The 18,723-nt window shown below is 52.2% G+C and overlaps 1 protein-coding gene and 1 pseudogene across 3 annotated transcripts; one reads left to right on the top strand and one right to left on the bottom strand.

The window, feature by feature from the left end:
- The first annotated feature begins 3 nt into the window (after positions 1-3).
- MRTO4 (MRT4 homolog, ribosome maturation factor) lies at positions 4-5,902 on the top strand. Of its 3 annotated transcripts, none has more exons than XM_030876549.3 (8): positions 4-296; positions 2,183-2,241; positions 3,136-3,239; positions 3,717-3,798; positions 4,072-4,139; positions 4,377-4,528; positions 4,905-4,981; positions 5,088-5,902. In XM_030876549.3, exons 1-8 carry the CDS (start codon positions 269-271, stop codon positions 5,235-5,237), a joined length of 720 nt encoding a protein of 239 aa, XP_030732409.1. In that variant the 5' UTR covers positions 4-268; the 3' UTR covers positions 5,238-5,902. The 3 variants fall into 3 exon arrangements, with proteins under 3 accessions (XP_030732409.1, XP_030732419.1, XP_060166333.1); XM_030876559.3 differs by having other exon boundaries at positions 6-296; positions 3,114-3,239; positions 5,088-5,901; XM_060310350.2 differs by having other exon boundaries at positions 284-354; positions 5,088-5,901.
- A 478-nt stretch (positions 5,903-6,380) lies between these two features.
- Positions 6,381-17,948, bottom strand: LOC115867082 (aflatoxin B1 aldehyde reductase member 4-like; annotated as a pseudogene).
- Positions 17,949-18,723: the final 775 nt, after the last annotated feature.

Below are 18,723 nucleotides of genomic sequence, written 5' to 3'. Positions count from 1 at the left end.
CTCCGCCTCCGCGGAACCATAGAGTTGGGAACCGCACGCGGAGCTCTCGGTGGGGCGTCCAGGACTCTGGGATCCCCCGCCCGCGCAGGAAGTCGCTCTGGAGACTCGAGGGAGAGCGCAGGCGGCGGCGGGGCAGGGAGAGGCGGGCCTCAGCGCAGATTGGGTCAGGCACGCGCAAGGGCAGCCCCCGAGGGCCGTCCCAGAGGCCCCAGCGCCGCCGAGGTCCTAATAGGCAGCACCGTCTTCCGCCGCACGTGGCTGCAGCGCGATGCCCAAATCCAAGCGCGACAAGAAAGGTGGGCAAAGGGGGTCTTGGGACCCGGTGAGGAATTCGCGGGCTGGCTGTCACCTGCGGTAGGGGCTTCGCGGGGGAAGCACGGGGGTGGGGGCTGGAGCCGGGTCGGGTCAGGGAGCGGAGACTGCTTTGCCAGGCCTCCAGAGTTTGTCCAAGGCCGGCTGGTCGGGGAACAGCCTCTGGACACCCAGGCCGCGCCCGATCTCGCCTTGGCCCACCTTTTCCTACCTCAGCCCATCTGTCTTAGCTCTCCGCGCTCCCCCCACCCTACCGCCTTCCCGTCAACCCAGGTTTATCCCTAAGTATGTACTTGAAGTTGCTTCTGTCTGGCATGCTTGTGCCCCGGTCTTTGTATGGCTGGCTCTTTCTCAGTTGGCAGTTCGTAGGATACCTCCTAGGAGAGTATTCCTGACTGTCTCTACTATGGTGAGTCTCTCTCACTCCGGCTCTCTAGCACATTCACTCAACAAATTAGAGAGGGACCTGGCACTCTCTAGGCGTCGAAGGATTCAGCAGTTACAACAAGGAAGGCCTAGAGCCCTCATCAAGCTTAATATTTTAGTTATGGGAAGTATATCCTCCCAAGGTACCGAAAATCGAATCAGTAAATTCAGATAGTGGTAAGTCCCGTGGAGTAAGAGAGAAAGAGAAGTTGATGTTCTTTTGTGCAGTGTGGCCAGAGAAGGTCTCTGTTGAGATGACAAATGAGCAGGAACTTGAAAGTAAATAAGCAACCCATGGAGTTACCTGGAAGGGTGGTGGTCCCAGGAGAGGGAACACGAAGGGCAAAGGCCCTGAAGCGGGAGCATGTTTGACATGTTCTGGGGCAAGAGGCCAGCGTGGCCAGGGCAGAGTGAGCAAAAAGGAGGGAGAGGGAATTGGGCAGAGTGTGCGGGGCTTGAAAGACCTTTGCAAGGAACTGGCTTTCACACGCAGGTGAAACGGGAGGAGAGAGCTCGAGCAGAGGAATGATGGGGTTCAACTTTACTTTTAAAAAGATCACCGTAATTGCTTTGTTGAGAATAGACAGGGAAGGTGGGGGCAGTGTGCAGGGGTGGAAGCAGCGAGACTAGCAGTAATCCAAGAGAGCATGGTGCTGGCTAGGTCCACAGTTGTAGCAGTGGAAATACTGGAAAATGGACAACTGTATTTTGTTTGTCCTCCTGTGCTGCACTTGCCTCTGAATGGCGTGATTACCTTTCTAGATGTGTGCTTCGTGAAGAGGGACTGACTGAGTGCCAGCAGGATGAATAAGAAGCGGCCTCCTCCTAGGACCCAGGGCTTTGCATTTGATGCTCTGTTAAGCGTTTGTGGAATGATTGGGTTCTGTGGAGGGAGCCCTGGTCAGATCTGGCAAATGTCAAACCCTTCTGGTTAAGGGGCAAATTGGGCCCCAGCTGTTGTTGGAGAAGAGGTGCTTGTCCTTCCCCAAAGACGCGTTGCTGCATCTATGGGTCCAAACTGCAAGACAGGGTGTAGCAGAGGAGATACAGTCCCCAGCCCAGAGCAGCCACAGATGGTCTCTGTGTACCACAGCAGCACAGGGACGCGCCTCAGCCAGCAGCTAGCTCAGCCACTGGCAGGGCCCCCAGAGCCTCCACACCTCAGTAGGGAGTTTTCGCTTCACCTCAGGGGAGCTAAGGAATACCTAGTTTGTCTGAGTAACAGGAAAGGTGGGAAGGGACCTTCAGGCTCGGGAACAGTAGCGAGCAGGCACTCTGGGGACCCTGGGAGTAGCCTTGCATGCCAGAAGTGGTGTCCACAAAAGCCTTGCTACCTTTTCTCAGATTGGCTTGGTCCAGCTGGGCTACCAAAGGGGGGAAGAAAGAGTCTCCGCGACGTCCAGATTTGCCTCTCATCATCTCCTCCTTTTCTTCTTTGTATTAGTCTCCCTCACCAAAACCGCCAAGAAAGGCTTAGAACTGAAACAGAACTTGATAGAAGAGGTAAGAGCGTGTTCTTTTTATTTTTCCAGACCTTGTATTTGGTTTATAAACGTGTGTGTAGGGCTGTTTGTCAGGGAAACATACTGTTTGGGGGGAAAAAAAAAAAAGGTGCTGATCCAGCCCTTTCTCCTCCAGCAGCAGCACCAATAAAAACTCCCATAGTGATGGTTTCCAGCTTGATTGAGCCCTTACTGTGCCCTGCACGGCGCTGTTTCACGTGTGAAGCACCCCCGTGAGGTAGATGCGAGGGGAAGTTATCGCTGTTTTGCGGTCTGGTAACTGAAGCTTGCAGAGATTTGTTAGTCTGCCCGATGTAAAAAAAAGCCAGGGAGTTACCAAGTGTGGGTAAATGCACCAAGCCAGTGTCTGCACTGCATCAGGCTGCAGGCTGGGTGAGAGCGGAGTTTCCTCCAGCACGAAGATGCCATTTTCCTTGAGACCACTTCATCGTGGCTGCAGCCAGCAACGTGGGCGCCGCAGGGCTGATGAGCAGCCTCCCCTTATGACTAAATGACAAGACTTTACATGTTTCCATAAAGCAGGAGACTTCCTAGTGTAGCTAGGTTTCTAGATCGCCAGCAATTACTGGACAAAGAGAAGTGGTCAGTTGCAGTGGTGGCCACCGTAAGTCGGAAACCTGGGGAGACGGTGGGCTCTTGACCCGTGGCTCAGCCTCCCCCGCACTTTGCCATCACAACTGCTTTGCGTCAGGGCAGCCCCTGTACTTAGTATCCTGGCTTCAGTAGCAGAGGCAAGGAGGAAACAACCAGGTTAGAGGCGCTAAACATCCTCAGTTGTAAGAGACCTGGAGCAGTCTCTTTCCCACCTGAGGCCAGAGTACTGCCCAACCCCTGCTGCCCCTTGGACTCCAGAGCCCCATGAATTGTCCTGCAGCTTCGGAAATGTGTGGACACATACAAGTACCTCTTCGTCTTCTCCGTGGCCAACATGAGGAACAGCAAGCTGAAGGATGTCCGCAGTGCCTGGAAGCACAGCCGGTGAGCGGGCAGTGGGAGAAGGGCCCGAGTGCGGAGGGGCCAGGCTGCTTGCAAAGCACAGGGGCGGTCAGTGACCTCCGTCACAGGAGGCGCCTTAATAAGGACAAAGTGCCACGCCCCCATCCCCGCTGAAGGGCGCTTTTTAACTGTCCCTGAACCCTGGGGTCTGGTCCCTTAAGGAACGTCCCACCCGTTCTGGTTCAGACCATTAAACAGGCCCCTTCCACATATCCAGACGCACTCACAGTGGGCTGAGACAGAATGTGAGTTTCAGGGTCTGTGCAGGAAAATAATGAGAGGGACCCTGGGCTGGCGACAAAGTGAGCAGGGCTGTGTGGAAGAGTGGAGCCTCTGGCCACACCTTCTGCTACAAAACAGCCTGGGCCTTGGCTCGGGCTCCGGGGACTGAAGCTGGTTTGCACTGAAGTGAGGGCAGGGTGGGGCGCTTCCTTCACAGACCCCTCTTTTTCTCTGTAGGATGTTCTTTGGCAAAAACAAAGTGATGATGGTGGCCCTGGGTCGAAGCCCATCTGACGAGTACAAAGACAATCTGCATCAGGTGAGTCTCTGGCCCTCACAGGGAGGGGCGGAGGCCAGGCTGCCTTCTCCGCTGCTGTCACATGATGCACGCTGCAGCCATCTGGCGGCCCGGGGTGGGCTTAAAGCTCGGTTCTCCTTTAACCTCCAGACCCAGGGAGTAGTGCTGCCCCCCTCCAGCTGTGACCAAAAATGTCCACGTGTTGCCAGATGAGGGGGCGGGGCCGGCAAAATGGTCCCCAGTTGAGAACCGCTGCTCTAATGTGACCGACCCCACCCCACTTTGGTTCTGTAGGTCAGCAAGAAGTTGAGGGGTGAAGTTGGTCTCCTTTTCACCAATCGCACTAAGGAGGAAGTGAACGAGTAAGTGCCCTGGAGGAGCGGTGGGAAGGGAAAGGTTGGCGAGGTCTCCGGGGAGGGAATAGCCCAGGACTTTGTACAGTAGAGGCACTGAGTAAAACCTGGTTCCTGGTTCCTGGAATCCCGTTACGGAGTCTCTGTTCTCCCGGGCTCGCATCTCCAGGCTGAGCCGAGGAGGAAGGGCGGTGAGGCGAGGCCCAGGCGGAAACCTGCCCTCCTGCCACTTCTCTTTCCCCTCAGGTGGTTCACGAAATACACGGAGATGGACTACGCCCGAGCTGGGAACAAAGCCACTTTCACCGTGAGCCTGGACCCGGGGCCCCTGGAGCAGTTCCCGCACTCCATGGAGCCACAGCTGAGGCAGCTCGGCCTGCCCACGGCCCTCAAGAAAGGTACAGGGGCGTCCCCAGAGCAGAAAGGTCACAGCCGAGCGGCCGAGAGCGCAGGTTTCCAAGCCAGACAACTCCCCCCTCACCCCCAATTTCTACCGGCCTCCATTTTCTCATGTGAAAACAGGACTAACAGCGCCCGCCTGACAGCTGGGGTGAATGTGGACAGTAAGTTACAGCTAGAATACAGCAGTTACAGGGCAAGGAAGGAAGGAGGAGTCACTGCCCCCCAAAAACCCTCCTGGGCGGCTGAATGCTCACTGATGAACCCCTGCCCCGGTGCTGCTGGAAGCCTGGGGGCAGGGGGCCGGCCCAGTTCCTCTGGCCCTGCACAGGCCTCTGTGCCAGAGTAACTGCCTGGGGGCCCCCTTCTCTGTAGGTGTGGTGACCCTGCTGTCCGACTACGAGGTGTGCAAGGAGGGTGATGTGCTGACCCCGGAGCAGGCCCGTGTCCTGGTGAGTTCCCTCCACCCCGGGCGTCCACAGCTGCGGCGGGAGGGGCCGCAGACTCCTCTGACCCCACTCGCTCCTCCTGACCTTTGGGTCCCTTCACCTCTGGCAGAAGCTTTTCAGGTATGAAATGGCCGAATTCAAGGTGACCATCAAGTACGTGTGGGACGCGGAGTCCGGAAGGTTCCAGCAGATGGGAGATGACTTGCCAGAGAGCGCGCCCGAGTCGGAAGTAGAATCAGAGGAAGACGATGACAGCTGACGTGCACTTGGGACGTGACCTCCGGGCCTGCTCCAGCCTTGTCTGGACTGGACGGCGTGAGACTGCTGCAGCCCTCTCGGGGGAGCTGCCGTGTGTTTTGCTGTGGATGCACACAAGGGAGGGTGACAGGGACAGGCTATCCTATAAATAATGAAACTTTGGCAGCAGGGTGTCTCCTCCAAAAGGGACTTTTCTAGGAAAAAACTCTTGGGTTTGGGCTTTGGTTTGGACCCCCAGGATTCTTAGTTCACCTCAAGCCAGTTTCCAGCACTGGCTCCTGTGTGACCACTGGCCGGGCGGCCCTGGGAGCACAAGAGGAACCGCCTTCTCCTTTCCTCTGGCCCTCGGCGCCCCTGGCTTGAAACTGGGATTTGTTTGAGGAAAACAGGCACCCTGCCTGCCGCCCTCCTACCCCTACTCTCTATTCTCTTTCCCACCCGCAACCCCCAAAACCAGGGCCGAGAAACTTGTGGATGACCAGGAGACAGGACGTGTTGGCTAAAGCAAAAATAAAGCCACTGCCGAAACTGAATGGATGTAAAAAACATTCCACTGCATCCTGGGAGGTTTTAGGCTTCTGGGTGGTGGCTTCAGGTGGTAGGTTTTTGCCCAGATTGTTCTGTTTATAAGTATTTAATGAGGTAATTCTGAACGGGAGAAAATCTACCTCAGGGTGTATGGCCCTCTTCTTTTCTGTCGCGTGTAGAAGCATGAGGGCCACCTGCAGCCCCGATGTTGAGAGGTCACACTGGGTTCAGGGCAGGAGGCTGGGAGACCCTCCCACCGCCTCTGCCCTTTGAAAACTAATCCCTACTCCTGCCCCCTTCTCACCAAGCCTGTGGGAGGACGAGAAACAGCCTGCAGGCTGCAGAGGAAACAGATTCACCAGATTCACTGTGGGCCTGGCTCCCGCCAGGTTAGTGCCTCTTTACTCAGACAGGAAATGCCTGAGGCCCTGGGCTTTTTACATGATGAAGGCAACTGGGAGTATTAAGAAGAACATAGGAGACAAACAAACAGTTTGTGAACTGGGACTGTGAGGAAAGAACTAGCTACGTAAAGCAGCTTAAAGTCAGAACTGACTGGTTGAGAGAATAAAAGAGGTGATAGGTGGAGTGTGTCCTCTGCCACCCCAAGTCAGGACTAGGCTTGGTGGAGGTAGTTAGGACATTCATGGGCAGACAGGTGCCAGGCCTGATCAAAGGCCTGCATGACGGCCGGCTCCAGGGGCTCTCCCTCAGCAGCCACCAAGTTCTGTTCTAGCTGCTTCATGCTGGACATGCCCAGGATGACTGCGTCCCCCTGAACGCCCTGCAAGGGGAGACGGCCAGATATCAACACACGAGCGCGCCACAGTGACTCCAGTCACACACACCCACTCCCACCCTGCCCCTGCCAAGACCTGCAATCCGATGTCTACACCCTATATTATTCCGCACGAACTTACATTGCCTTCGAACAGCTCTACGGCCCTGCTTCCCTAGACGCACGCAGGCAGACCCGAGTTCCCCTCTGCTGCTCGGCAGCTTGGAGGGCTTGGGTTAGTCGTGTGACCTCCCTAAGCTTCAGGCTTCCTTTACTTTGCAGGGTGGTTGTGGGAGGTTTTTTTTTTGGCCGTGCCTTGCAGCATGCTGGATCTTGGTTCCCTAACCAGGGATCGAATCCATGCCCCCTGCAGTGGAAACGCAGAGTCCTAACCACTGGACCGCCAGGGAATTCCCTAAAATTTCATAAAGTTTGTTTCAGGCCTAGCACTTAACAGGGGCTCAAGAAAGAGGCACCATTAGTATGTGATGCCCAAGTTGGAGGAAGTTGTTGGGAAAGTGGGATGGCAGGGAGAGGGCAGCCCTGCCAGGGACATGGAGTTGGCCTCTGCAGAGCAGGCAGCCAGAGGCAGATAAATGCTAATGCTGAAAAAATGTAGGTTTCAGCATCACACATAGCTTCTGCCCTATCTCATGTACCCACAGTTAGGTGAAGTGGCCTCTGAGCCAGTTTACTCATACGTAAAGTTGGGATAATTATACTTACTAGGGCCAGTAGTGTTTGTAATGTGACACTTAATAAACTTCTCTAAGAACAGGAATACCACCCAAAAGACCTGGGCCATGGAGACATTTCAGAAAAGGAAAAGGAATAATCCAGAAATCATGAAATAATCAGGCAGCCCTCTCTCACTTCCTCCTTCCTACCTGGAGCTGGGAGTGGTGGTACCTCCACCAGAGGGCGGCCGAGGTCATGCTGGGGGCACTGGGGCCATACGCAGCCTGCAGGCCTTCCCCACCAAGGCAACAGCCTCGAAGTAGTGCTTCCAGAAGCTGGGTGAGTGGAGAGGGTGGCACGGGTCAGGACACTGGGATTCCTGCAGGTCACTGGTCCCTGAGGCACTGAGGGACCATCTCAAATGGAGGTTTTGTTTCCCTGAGCAGCAGAATGCATGTGGATTTCTGGGCCCCTCACCCGGGGTGATTTCAACCCAGTGGTAGGAGCAGCGGGGATGCAGTGGGCAAGGATCCTTGCATTGAACATGCTCACTGGATGCGAACGACACAACTCCCCAAGTTGGGAACCAGGAGTGTCCACAGCACCACACCTTTGTGCCCCGGGTCACAGACAGGACAAGTCCTGGCTCCAGTCCCAGCTCTGGCCTTGGCTCAGTCACCTGCCTTCACTTATCTGCTCAGTGAGGAAACACCCCGAGCCAGCCCCATGTGGTGAGTGCAAAATGTAAAGGAGATGATGGACCTGCAGTGCTCTGTCAACTAAGTAGAGCAGAGAAGGTGAAAACTATCAACCAGGAGCCTCCAGGGGTGAGGCCTAAGCGCTCGCTCGTGGTGTGACGAGCTCCTTGAGAGACACTGCTTAGAGCGATGGCTCCTAAACCTGGCCAGACAATCAGAAACCCTGGTAGGGGGCTTCCCTGGTGGTGCGGTGGTTAAGAATCTGCCTGCCAATGCAGGGGACACAGGTTCGATCCCTGGTCTAGGAAGATCCCTCATGCTGCGGAGCAACTAAGCCCGTGTGCCACAACTACTGAGCCTGCACTCCAGAGCCTATGAGCCACAACTACTGAGCCCACGTGCCACAACTACTGAGCCCGTGAGCCACAACTACTGAGCCTGTGCACCTAGAGCCGGTGCTCCGCAACAAGAGAAGCCACCGCAATGATAAGCCTGTGCACCGCAACAAAGAGTAGCCCCCACTCGCCACAACTAGAGAAAGCCCACGTGCAGCAACGAAGACCCACCGCAGTCAAAAATAAATTAACTAATTAATTTTAAAAAGTCCTGGGCCATTTCAACAAAACTAGCATTGAAGCCTTGGAGACTCAGCTTCTATAAATCTTGAAAGGTTAGGAACTTTCCAGCAGTCCACAGATAATGTCTAAATTTGATAAATTAAGGAATAGCAGTAAAGTGTATGCATCAGAGATCTCACAGTAAATGCCAGAGGGAAGGAAAACTGTAGGAATTAAAAAGCATCACCTTGGAGGAGTGCGACTTGAAGAGGGCTTGCTTCTAACTGTGGGCATGTATTACTTTGATAACTTTTTCAAACTTGCAAAAATGAAAAAAAGGGAAGAAGGCTAGTCCCAACAGATGTTCAACTATAACTTTAGACATTGATGACAGTGTTATTGCCAAGAGTTTACAAAACTTAGACTCAGTTGCCCCAGGTGACAGGCCAGCATCAAGCCCCAGGAATCCCAAGTTCCAATCCAAGGTTTCTTCTCCCTCTGTGGGCAGGGAGTAGGCTCTTCCCAGGGAAAAGACATAGCCTCACAGGCCTGGTGGAAGGTCCAGAGCTCTACACATTCCCAATCCAGGCCCCCAATCACTCCCCAGAGACACTGGCAAAATTTTAGGGGTAAATTTCTCAGTAAAGCTGGTAGGGATCTAGGGGCAAAGGTCTGAGCACAGAGGGAGGTCCTGGCCACCAAGAAAGCAGCCCCAGGGACTCCCCATTGCAGACTAAGGGGACCCACGCCACCTCCCACCCTGACGCAGCCCATGCCCAGCTCACCGATTCCTGTAGATCTCTGCCCAATTGGTCCCAAAGAAACGGCCCACAGGTTGTTACCCATCCTTGTCCCCATCCTTGTACTTGCCGGTCAGCAGGCCCCCTGCGGGAAGGCTGTAATCAGATCCCCTGGCACTGCTCCCAGAGGCTGCTCTGGACTGGAAGTGGGGGTGATGGTGGGGGACCCCGGAGGGATGGAGGACCCAGCCCAGCCTCCTGTCAAACCCCTCCCTGCTTCCCAGGTCTGGGACCAGGCATCCCCAGGGTCAGGAACAAGCAGAAACACGGCCAGGAAGACCCGTTCACCCGGGGTGAGCCCGTCCCCACAGCAGCCCACACCCCATACCAGCCAAAGGGTTTTAGGCGTAGAACCTCAGTCCTGAGGCAGGGGAAGAGCTCTGTCTCCACTTGCTGGGTGGTGGCGTTGTACATGCCCTGCAGGCAGAAGGGCCAGCTGGAGAGGGCGCATGGGACCCCAAATTTTCCTGTGGAGAACCTAAGTTCAGACCTTAACAATCAGGCAGATACTTAATGGCGCTGGTGGAGAGGGCTCACGCCCAAGGAAAATTCATCCCTTCAGCCAACATTTCTGAGCACCACCTACGGCCTGGATACTGGATTTCCATCCACAAGCCAAAGGACAAAGCGGCTGCGCTCAGAGATTTAATAGTGAGGTAGAGTGTTAGCAAACATTCAACCAACCAAAGAGACAATCGTAACACACTAGTAAGTTCTGTGACCACTGCCTGGCAGCACAAACATTTGCCGAATGAATGAGGAGGAGAAAAGGAGGACCTGAGATCTCAGGCTCCTCTGGGCTGTCAGGAAAGGCTTCCAGAGGAAGAGGCATCTAAGCGAGACCTGGGCACTCCTTCCAGGGAGAGCAGGGAGGAGTGTTCCAGGCTGACTGCAGAGCGAGAAGCAGGCAGGAAGGGGAGCCAGAGCCGGAGAGAGCAGGCGCCTGTTTGCCAGGCTGAGGGTACCTGGGAGCCATCTACAGGCTGTGAGCAGGGGAGGCAGGGAGGTGGCTGCTATGCAGAGGGCATGGGGTGGGCGGGGACATTGGGGGGGAGTGGGAGGGGCCGCGAGGACCCGGGATCAGCAGGCACCCAGGAGACAGAGGCCTCTGCAGCCCCGGCCTCACCTGGTACACGGCGGGCAGGATCCAGTTGTTGCTCTTGCACAGGGTACAGATCTCGGCCACTTCCCAGGCGGCATAGTTGGAGAGGCCAAGCTCCACAAACTTGCCCTGCGGGGGAGAGGCCAAGGTCAGAACCCACTGCAGCCCAGAACACCAGGAAGGAGAGACTGGCTGGGGACCCTGGGAGTGGGGTCTGTCCCCAGCTCTGCTCTGGGACAGCCCTGGAGCCTCCACTCTCCTGGGCAACGACAGGTCAAGGAGAGGAGCTGGGGGGGCCGCCCTCACCTCCTGGCGCAGCTGGTGGCAGGCACGCAGTGTCTCTTCCATGGGGGTGCCGTGGTCCGGCAGGTGCAGGTAAAAGAGGTCCACTCGGGGGCACTGCATCCACTTCAGTGACGTCTCCAGCTGGGACCAGAGGCTGTCAGGTTTCAGAGACTTTTCACCCACCGGATTGGCCTTGGTGGTGATTTTCACTTTGGGAGGAGAGAAATGGAAGTCCAAGTCAGTTTACCAAACGCTGGAGAGGATCTAGTGTAACGGTTAAGAGACAGACCTGGGTTCACACCCCAGCTCTGCCAATTCGAGCTCTGTGACCCTAACCAAGTTATTTAAACTCTCTGAGCCTCAATCCCCTCAGCTGTAAATTGAGTGATATCTTGTCAGGAGGCCCCAAGGATTGATCAGAACTTTGATAGATTTGCTCATTATGAGCTGCTAATGTTATTACGATGACTATTTACCAGACAACTGGGTGTGCCACGCCTGGCGCTAAGGGCTGGATGAGGAAGGCCAGCAGTGGGTCCCTGCCATCAAGGACGCACAGTCTAAGGGGCCACTATAGAGTAAGTGAGGCCGGGATAAGCACAAGGTGGGAGAGGAGTCCTGGAGTTCAGGGAAGGCTTTCTTAGAATCTGAATCTCCGGGGCCAGTCAGAGGCCGCCCAGAGGCAAGAACGTGGCGTGTGAGGAGCCATGCCTGCGACCCCATGGATCTAGAACACCAGGTCCACGGGGCACACAAGGCAAGAGAAGGGGCCACCACAGACCAGATGGATACAAAGGGCCCTGAGTGCACCCCTTAGAATCTGACTTCAGGGGGCCACAGGGAGACTCTGAACACTTTTCAGCCAGCGAGCTAAGTTGTCAGCTTTGCAGTTTTGAAAGATGACGCTGAATGAAGCACACACAAAAACCTCAGGGACAGGTCTGGAAACAGGGCAAATGGCGAGGCTGCGGCAGGAATTCAGGAAAGAGAGCAAGAGGCCTCAACTGGGGCCCCAGGGAAGGAAAGGCAAGATATTTCCATTAGAGAAATAACCCATTGAGAAAAGGCTGGTGTTGTGCCACCTGTGTGAGTCAGGAGTGAGTTAATCAAATACTTTTCTCCCCACCCCCATTAAGAATCCCAGGTGGGGGCTTCCCTGGTGGAGCAGTGGTTAAGAAGCCACCTGCCAATGCAGGGGACACGGGTTCAAGCCCTGGTCTGGGATGATCCCACATGCTGTGGAGCAACTAAGCCCGTGTGCCACAACTACTGAGCCTGTGCTCTAGAGCCCGTGAGTCACAACTGCTGAGCCCACGTGCCACAACTACTGAACCCACATGCCACAACTACTGAAGCCTGCGCACCTAGAGCCCGAGCTCTGCAACAAGAGAAGCCACTGCAATGAGAAGCCCGCGCACCGCGACGACGAGTAGCCCCCGCTCTCCGCAACTAGAGAAAGCCCGGGGCTTCCCTGGTGGCGCAGTGGTTGAGAGTCCACCTGCCGATGCAGGGGACACGGGTTTGTGCCCCGGTCTGGGAAGATCGCACATGCCGCTGAGTGGCTGGGCCCGTGAGCCATGGCCGCTGAGCCCGCACGTCCGGAGCCTGTGCTCCGCAACGGAAGAGGCCACAACAGTGAGAGGCCCGCGTACCGCAAAAAAAAAAAAAAAAACAGAAATAGACTCGCAGACCGAAAACAAACTTATGGTTACCAAAGGGGGAAGGGGTTGGGATAAATTAGGAGTTTCAGATTAACATATACACACTAATATATATAAAATAGATAACCAGCAAGGACCTACTGTATAGCACAGGGAACTATACTCAGTATCTTGTAATAACCTATAATGGAAAGGAATCTGAAAAAGAATATGTATATACATATTTAGTTATACATATATAACTAAATCACTGCTGTACACCTGAAACTAACACAACATTGTAAATCAACTAGACTTCAATAAAAATTTAAATTAAAAAAAAAAAAAAGAAGACCAGAGTTGTCACAGGCAGTCAGGTGATCTAGATAGCATATGAGATGCATGCACATTCTTGTTTTGTTTCAGATCTGTGCTGTGAATCATTTCACTCCGAGGACCTCAAAGTAAAAGATGGTACATGGTGCAAATGATACTACTACTACTACTACTACTACTACTAACAGTAACAGCTAACATTGCTGAGCCCTCACTATGTCCCTGTGAGGCACGTTATAAACATTTCAGATGGCATCAGACTGATGACAGATGTCCCCCTACCCCCATACACAAACCCTCCACTTAGCTAGGTCTGCCTGTTCCAAAACCCTCAGCACTGCCAAATCTCATTGCCTTTGCACACTCACTGCCCACCCGCGCAGCCGGGAATGCCCTTTCTCCTCTTACTCCCCCTGGAAAACTAGCAGTTCTTCAAGGTCTGACGTTCCGTTTTCCTAGTGTTCTTCAGTGTCCCCTCCCATCTCTAGACTCTGATTTCCCTGGAGTGGGTTAGTGTCAGTTTCCCTTCTATGGCCTTGGACGGAGGCTGGCACAGAGAGGGCAGTTAGACACCATACTACCCCCACTCTCCCATCCCAGCTACTGCCTATAGCTCCTGCGGTTCCCAGGCGCGGCCACCCTGGTGAAGCGGGAGGCACTGCCAACTGAACGGCGCACCCCGAGCTCCACGCAGCAGTCTACAGCCCAGAGCAACGAGGAAGCAGATCCCCGCCGGTTCCGAAGCCTGATCTGGGCCTATGCCAGGAAGTGCCAGGGCCATAAGGGCAGGATTCCTGCAGATCAGGACCGCACCCGGCACCTGCGGGGAAGGAGAAGGAGGCAGGGGCTGCACAGCGCCAGACTCGGTTTTCAGTCCCCCCGAGAGGGGCTAGCCAAGTCGTTCCAGGCTAGACCAGGGTTGGGACGTTGCTGAGGGGAGGGAAAAGGAGAGGAAAAGAGTCAAGACAAAGCACTGTCCGGCTGTCCGGGGCTAGATGTGCACGGGGCCTGAGGAGCGGGGTGTTCACAGAGTTGCGGGGTGGCCAGTGGAGGTCGGCGCCCCGGCAGGAGGGCGAAGCTGTCGGTCCTGACCTCGGCCGGTGCATGGCTCGGGGGAGGTAAGGGGGACGGAGTCTGGGTGCCAGGAATTACCTCTGCAGTCGCCACCGCCCAGCCGGAGCCCCAGGCCGCCCAGGATGCTCTCGGACGTACGCTAGGGCCGTGTCTATATCGGTGTGGCCGCGCTCCCGGAAGAGGGGCACGGCCGCCCCATGTCCATGGCGCCCAGCACGGTGCCTGGGCGGCCCGGGGGACCAGAGGCTGCCTGCGGGGGCGACAGCAGCCGGGACACTGCGGCGGCGGGGGGCCTGCGATAGCCCGCTGGAACGCAGCCGACCGTAGCACTAGCCCCCCGACGAGGTGGGCCACCGCTTTAAGGAGGGGGTCGGGCCCCGCCCACCGGCGTTGGGGGCGGAGCGCGCGGAGGGGCGGGGCAAGGGAAGTACGGCGAAAGGTTGCACGGCGCCCCCGCCTCTCCCGCCTGCGGCTCCCCACCTCCCTCGACTTGCCTCCTGAGCTGTCCTGGGGTCCACGTGTTCTTCCAGAGGGGGCTTTCCTAAGGGCTAAAGGTCCTAAAATGATGTCTTGGCCCAGGGGTGGTGCCCTCAGGGGTGTCCCGCCACCTTGCCGGCCCCAGAAGTCGGCTCTGTGGTCCTCCCGTCAGGACTTGCCAAAGGCTCCAGCCCGCGTCAGTATTTAAGTATTGAAAGAAAAGAGCTGTCAGCCTCGAATCCTATACCCAAGCGAAAACACCTTTCAAAAAGGAAAGCAAAGACTTCGTTCAGACAAAGGTTGGGGAGAATTCATAGTAGCCAGCTTTCACTATAGAAGATATTTTAAAAAATTCTTTAGACGGAAGAAAAGTTGGATTTACACACACAAAAAGTGAAGAGTGCTGGAAATGGTAAACGCGAGGATGAATATAAAAGACTTTGTCAGATAAGTGAGTTTCAGGTGGAAAGTATTATTATTATTATTATTTTTACTGCAGATATCAGTAGTTTATTGTTTGTTTAGTCCAAACACATTCAAAATGGAAACTCAAAGAATACTTTACACCTGAAACAATTATCTGAGACAGACAATACAGATAACTTTTAAACAGATAACTGAGTTTTTATAAAGTTAAATATACAATTACTGTATGACTCAGCAAAAACCCCATTAATCTTCATGAACCTACATATAAAAACCTTTGACCAAGCGAATACAGTGATATATAAAAAGGATAATACATCACTTCTCAGTGAATTTCATCCCATGAATACAGTGGGCTTTATATTTGAAAATCAATCAATATAGTTTACTATACTGACCAAAAAAGAAAACCCATATCATGGGTTTTTGATGCCAAAAAAGCATTTAACAAAATTCAATACCTATTCATGAAGAAAGAAGGGGGGAAAAAAAGAAAAAAACTAAGAAGAAAAGGGAGTTTCCCCAAACTGATAAAGGGCATATACAAAAAACATATAGCTGACATTATATTTAATAGTGAAAAAACTTTCCCCCTAAGATTGGTAACCAGTCAATGATATCTGCTCTTACCCCTTTTCTTCAATGTTGTGCTGGAGATACTATTTATGCCAACATATTTCAGCGTGCGTGTGTTATAACAGGCAATTTCTTACATAACTACAATGCCATTGTCACACTAAAAAAAATGAACAATTCTTTTGTGTCACTTAATACCACATCCATATTCAAATATCCCTGTTTTTTAAAAAAGTTTCAGTTGGCTTGAATTAGGATCAAACATGGTTTACACATTACATTTGGTTGTTATATTGCAAAAGTCTATTTTAAACTTCAGTCTCACCCCTTTTTATGCATTTGCTTATGGAAGAGACCTATTAGTTGTGCTATAGCATGTCCCACATTCTTTTTGCATAGTCATAGTTTCATTTAACTTGTTCCTCATACTTTCTGTCAAATGGAAGGTAGTGCTAATGGCTAGATTATATTCTAGCGCACCTTTTTTAAATTTTTTGTAAGAATGCTGCATCAATGGTACTGTGTACTTCCTGATGCATCACATCAGGGAGACACAGACAGCATGGTTGACTCACTCCTAATAATGCTGAGAGCAAGCAGTGGGTTCATGTGGTGTCAACCTGTTCCCCCCGCTGTAAAGTTCCCATGGGTCTTTCATCTTATGGTTTCCTCTATTGATGACCTTTGCCTGAATCAATCAAGATAGAATTTTTTAAGTCTCAGATTACGTTGTGTACATCCTAAATACAGATCTCTTGAGTATAAGGTTAATATGTATAACCTTCTGACTACAGTTGGCCCTTGAACAACATAGGTTTGAACTATGCAGGTCCACTTATACGTAGATTTTTTTCAATGGTAAATATTACAATACTGCACAATCCAAGGTTTGTTGAATCTGAGGATGTAGAATCTCTGGTGCAGAAGAGGGAACCATGGATACAGAGGATCCTCATATGCAGAGGGCTGATTACAAGTTATATGCAGATTTTCGACTGTGAGGAGGGTCAGCACCCCTAACCTCCACGTTGTTCAGGGTCAGCTGTACGTTTAAATGAGAAGAAAAGTACAAGTATTCCTTTTTTTTTTTTTGCGGTACGCGGGCCTCTCACTGTTGTGGCCTCTCCCGTTGTGGAGCACAGGCTCCAGACGCGCAGGCTCAGCAGCCATGGCTCACGGGCCCAGCCGCTCCGCAGCATGTGGGATCTTCCCGGACCGGGGCACAAACCCGTGTCCCCTGCAACGGCAGGCGGACTCTCAACCACTGTGCCACCAGGGAAGCCCACGTATTCCTTTTTTTAATTAAACTTTTTAATTTTTGAGAAAATTTTAGATTCATATACCATTGTAACAAATAATACAAAGAGATACCTTGTTCCCTTTTCCCAGTTTCCCTCAGTAGCAACATCTTGCAAGATACTATTTTTGTTAGGTGGAGTGTCCTATAAATGTTGATTAGATCTGCTGGTTGATGACTCCTTTGAGTTCTTCTATATCCTTGCTGATTTTCTGGTAGTTGTTCTACCTGTTGTTAAGAGACGGGTGTTGAATTCTCCAATAACAATTTTTTTTTTTTTTTTTTGCGGTACGCGGGCCCCCCACTGCTGTGGCCTCTCCCGTTGCGGAGCACAGGCTCCGGACGCGCAGGCTCAGCAGCCACGGCTCACAGTCCCAGCCGCTCCGCGGCATGTGGGACCTTCCCAGACCGGGGCACGAACCCGTGTCCCCTGCATCGGCAGGCGGACTCTCAACCACTGCGCCACCAGGGAAGCCCGTAAGGTCATTTTTTAAAACCCACTCTACTAAGCTCTGTCTTTGAAATGATATATTTAGGCCACTTACCATTAATGTAATTATTTACAAGTTAGGGCTTAAGTCTGACATTTTATTTTTGGTTTTGTTTTATTCTCTTTTTTTTTTCCCCCCACACCACATGGCTTTAGTTCCCCGACCAGGATCGAACCCAGGCACCCTGCAGTGGAAGCATGGAGTCTTAATCACTGGACCACCAGGGAATTCCTTAGTCTCAGTTTTATGTTTGTTTCTTTTTTTTTTTTTATGCTTTCCTGTAGGTTAACTGAACATTTTTTAAAGAATTATATTCTGATTTAATTACAGTGTTTTTGAGTATTTCTCTTTGTATAGATTTTTTAAATATAAATTTATTTATTTTATTTATTTATTTTTGGCTGTGTTGGGTCTTTGTTGCTGTGCGCGGGCTTTCTCTAGTTGCGGCGAGCGGGGGCTACTCTTCGTTGTGGTGCACAGGCTCCTCACTGTGGTGGCTTCTCCTGTTGCAGAGCATGGGCTCTAGGCATGTGGGCTTCAGTAGTTGTGGCTCGCAGGCTCTAGGCACGCAGGCTCAGTAGTTGTGGAACTCGGGCCCAGTAGTTGTGGTACATGGGCTTAGTTGCTTCATGGCATGTGGGATCTTCCCGGACCAGGGATCAAACCCATGTCCCCTGCATTGGCAGATGGATTCTTAACCACTGCGCCACCAGGGAAGTACCTGTATTGCTCTTTAAGATTGCTCTAGAGCAACAATCAACTGGTGGCATCATTTTACAAGTTTAAGTGTAGAAACCTTAACTCCCTTTCCATTCCTTCACTCTCCTCTGTTTATAGTAGTCTTAAATATTTCTTCTACATGCATTTAGAACCACATCAGTGTTACAATTTTTGCTTCAACCATCAAATGTAATTTCGAAAACTTAAGGGAAGGAAGACCTATTTTATTTACCTGTATTCTGCTACCATGTTTTTTCTTCCTTCCTGATGCTCCAAGATTCCCTCTTTCCTCATTTTCTATTTGTTTGTTTGTTTGTTTAGAGAACTTCCTTTAGCTATTCACTTAGTGTGGATCTGCTGACAACAAAGTTGTAGTTTTTCTTCATCTGAGAATGTCTTGATTCCCGCTTCATTCCAGAAGAACATATTTGCTGGGTATAGGATTCTGGGTTGATGATTCTTTTCTTTCAGCACTTGAAAAATTGTTGCACCACTTCCTTCTTTTCTCAGTATTTGCTGGCATGAGTGATAGTAAGGGAGGCCACAGTTTTTATTCTACGACGTTTGGCTGGAGTACACTTTTCTGTCTTGCCAGGATGCCCCTTTCCTAGTTCTTTGGCTAGAGAAAGCAGGCTTTTGTTGGGGCTTTTTCTGTCTATGTCAGTCAGCATTTCCAGGTTGCTGGCTTTGTCAGCTCTGAGTTTGGGATATATAAGGAAAAAGAAAACTTAGGAAACTCACCTCTGTCATTCCTTGGGTACTGAGGTCCCTAGCTAGTCTGGGTTCTCCTTTCTGCCTTTCAGAGTCTTCTCATGTTTGTGTTATGCATGGTGTCCAGGGTTTTTATTTGTACTTAGTAGGAGGAATAAGGAAAAGTATGTCTATTTCATCTTCCTGTAAGCAGAGCTCATTTTGGCATGTTAAAAAATAAAGTTACAGGGCTTCCCTGGTGGCGCAGTGGTTGAGGGTCCGCCTGCCGATGCAGGGGATGCGGGTTCGTGCCCCGGTCCGGGAGGATCCCGCG

The sequence above is a fragment of the Globicephala melas genome, chromosome 1 (genome assembly GCF_963455315.2).
Source record: "Globicephala melas chromosome 1, mGloMel1.2, whole genome shotgun sequence".
In the NCBI taxonomy this organism is placed as follows: Eukaryota; Metazoa; Chordata; class Mammalia; order Artiodactyla; family Delphinidae; genus Globicephala; species Globicephala melas.
The sequence above is the reverse complement of the archived record's forward strand: the minus strand, read 5'-3'. Positions and strand labels throughout refer to the sequence as shown.

Bases quoted from the DNA above. Each gene is read 5' to 3' on its own strand.
- MRTO4 (XM_030876549.3), top strand. From the start codon at position 269: ATGCCCAAATCCAAGCGCGACAAGAAAG. The intron at 2,242-3,135 runs GTAAGAGCGTGT...ATTGTCCTGCAG, and splicing joins AACAGAACTTGATAGAAGAG to CTTCGGAAATGTGTGGACAC. The intron at 4,140-4,376 runs GTAAGTGCCCTG...CTTTCCCCTCAG, and splicing joins ACTAAGGAGGAAGTGAACGA to GTGGTTCACGAAATACACGG.